The 2,934-nt window shown below is 40.1% G+C and overlaps 1 protein-coding gene across 1 annotated transcript; it reads right to left on the bottom strand.

The window, feature by feature from the left end:
* Positions 1-516: 516 nt before the first annotated feature.
* LOC123891891 lies at positions 517-2,934 on the bottom strand. Its single transcript, XM_045941765.1, has 2 exons — positions 1,536-2,934; positions 517-1,448 (listed from the first exon to the last, which is right to left on the bottom strand). The coding sequence occupies exons 1-2, from the start codon at positions 2,932-2,934 to the stop codon at positions 517-519; spliced, it is 2,331 nt and encodes a 776-aa protein (XP_045797721.1).

A 2,934-nucleotide genomic window follows, 5' to 3' on the forward strand; every position in this document is an offset into this window, starting at 1 on the left:
AGAAGTAAGTTTATTGTTTTAAGGTTACTCCTAAGCTTTGAAGTACGGAGTTTACCGTGTGTGATTCACTTAAAGCTTTTAAGCAAAAGTGAAGTGTTGTCTTGGCAAGTTGTCGCCACATCATTCTTAACATTGTATAATCAACACAGGTTGTGTTGTGTGAGTGGAAGTGAGATGGGATCTCATGTCTAGGAGTTCCTAGGCAGAAGTTGCATGAGTAGTGTCGAGGTTATAAGGCGTAAACCAGGGGTTTGCTGGAGGTCTTAGTGTAAGGCGTAAATCCTAGGGTTTGCTGGAGGTCTTAGTAACTAGAGCTATTAGTGGATTTCCTTCCTGGATTGGTATCCCCCAGAGTAGGCAGTTGGCTGAACTGGGTTAACAATTACTTGTGTCATTTATTTATTTTCTGTCAGTTTTTATATGTTATGTAAGATGTGCCAACAATAGAAAACAACATTATTCACAAAGTAGTTGTTGGGACATCTTAGGCAACATCATTCTAGTGATACCAGAATTTCACTTTCCATCCTCCTTCAACTCGTCAATCTCTACTTCAGGTTGAGGTAATTCTTCAAAAGCATCAAGTTGCTTCAAGAAGTCCTCAATCTCTTCTTCTTTCTCGGGGTCAAGTGCTTCGAAAGCATCTGTCAAGGCCTGTTCAAGAGATGAAGGTCTATGTGCTTGCTTTCTTACATCTAATATGGCTTCTTCAGTTGCATCAAGTTTGAAGCACATATCTTTCTCATGTGGATGCTTCATAGCTTCCCACAAATTAAAACTAACCTCCTCATCTTGAACTCGAACTTTCATCACCCCGTCATCAATATCAATCATCATACGAGCTGTTTTCATGAACGGCCTTCCAAGAATTAACGGAACATCATCATCCTCTTCAATGTCCATCACCACAAAGTCTATAGGGAACATAAACTTATCAACTTTTACAAGAACATCTTCAGCCATTCCCGACGGAGGAGTGATGGATTTATCAGCAAGTTGCAATGTCATTCTTGTACGTGTGATGTCAAGACCACCAACCCGTTGGATTACTGATAACGGAATAAGATTTATGCTTGACCCTAAATCAATAAGAGCTTTTCCAACATTCACATTACCAATGGTAACCGGCAACGTGACTCTTCCCGGATCTTTTTCTTTTGTCGGAAGAGTTCGTTGGATAATAGCGCTACAGCTTGCATCAAGTTGAATGACTTCATCATCATTGTACTTCCTCTTTTTGGTAAGGATTTCTTTCATAAATTTTGCATATGTTGGCATCTGCTCTAAGGCTTCGGAGAATGGAATGTTGATTTGCAATCTTTTAAAGATATCCATAAACCTTGCATACTGCCTTTCTTTATCCTTCTTTGATGGAGCATGTGGATATGGCAGATGTTGAGGTAAACTACTCTTTTCTTTTCTCACTTCAACCTCCTTCTCTCCCTTCTCTGCAATTTTTTCATTTTTTTCTGTTTTTTCATTTTTTTCTTTTTCAACTAATTCTTCCTTTTTATTCTTTTCTGCTTCATTCTCACTTTCTCCTTCCTCCTCTTCATCTGCTCGTCTCATAACCTCCTCTTCCTTCCTCAAATTATCACCTATTCCCTTGCCAACTTCCTTACCGCTTCTTGTTGTAATTGACTTGCATTGTTCTTTTGGATTCGGTTCGGTGTTGGCTGCAAATTTTCCTCCTTGATTTTTGTTATTGGCCATTTCTTTTGCTATTTGACCAATCTGAGTCTCAAGATTTCTTAACACCGCATCATTGCCTCTTTGGTAGACTTGAGTTTCTTGCACAAACTGATTTTGTTGTTGATTCATCAAATTTTGTTGTTGATTTTGTTTGGTCTGCATCTCTATGAATGATCTCAAAGCTTCTTCCAAATTTGAATTTTGAGTTTGTTGTACCGGTGGTTGACTGTAGCTTTCATATTGTCTTTGCCTATTTGATGAGCCAACATCTTGTCTCCAACCTTGACCATAGTTTGAGTTGTTTCCCCTTTGATAGCCAGCATTATTCGGATACTGACTCTGTCTTTGTTGATTTGCCATGAAGTTCACCTCTTCATGAGATGGAGGACAATGACCAGTTGGATGATCTCCGGTGCATAATTCACAAGATGCTACTTGCTTTGCTTTCCCCGATCCTTCTTGAAGAGTCATCAACTTTGACATTTGTTTGGATAACTCCTCCACCGTGTTGGTAAGAAGCTTATTTTGAGCCAATACAGCATCTGATGGATCAAGTTCAAGAATCCCAGGCTTCCTTTGAGTTTTGCTGCGTTCACTTTGTCGATCACTAAGTGACATTTTTTCAATGATAGTCGTAGCATCTGCAGCACTTAATGATAAAAGAGAACCACCTGCTGTTGCATCTAAAAGAAGCTTTGAATCCTGCAAAAGACCATTTCTAAAAATATGAATTTGGGTTAGTTCATCAAATCCATGATTAGGGCATTTACGCAGCATTGCTTTGTATCGATCCCATGCTTCACATAGAGTCTCATTGGAGCCTTGAGAAAACACCGCGATTGATGTCTTTGATTCCATGAACTTGTGATGCGGAAAGAATCGATCAAGAAACTTTTCCTCCAATGTATTCCAATTCGTCATAACTTGAGCCGGCAAATCAAGGTACCAATCTTTGGCTTTCCCTATCAATGAATGAGGGAACATTCTCATAAACACCGCTTCCTCCTCCGCTTCAGGGGCTCCAAGTGAACCGGCTATTTCATAGAACTTCACCAAATGATTGTATGGATCTTCATGTGATAAACCTGTAAAAGGGTTAGCATATAACAGTTGCAAGAGACCGGTTTTCATCTCCGTCTGTCTTGCACCTCTGGGAGGTCTTGCAAGATGAGCAAGCCTTCGTGGACTGTTGTGACATGGCCTCATACCGGCACCTTCGTTACGTGGCGGATCGTCAGCCAT

This window comes from Trifolium pratense, linkage group LG1 (assembly GCF_020283565.1).
Source record: "Trifolium pratense cultivar HEN17-A07 linkage group LG1, ARS_RC_1.1, whole genome shotgun sequence".
NCBI classification, from domain to species: domain Eukaryota; kingdom Viridiplantae; phylum Streptophyta; class Magnoliopsida; order Fabales; family Fabaceae; genus Trifolium; species Trifolium pratense.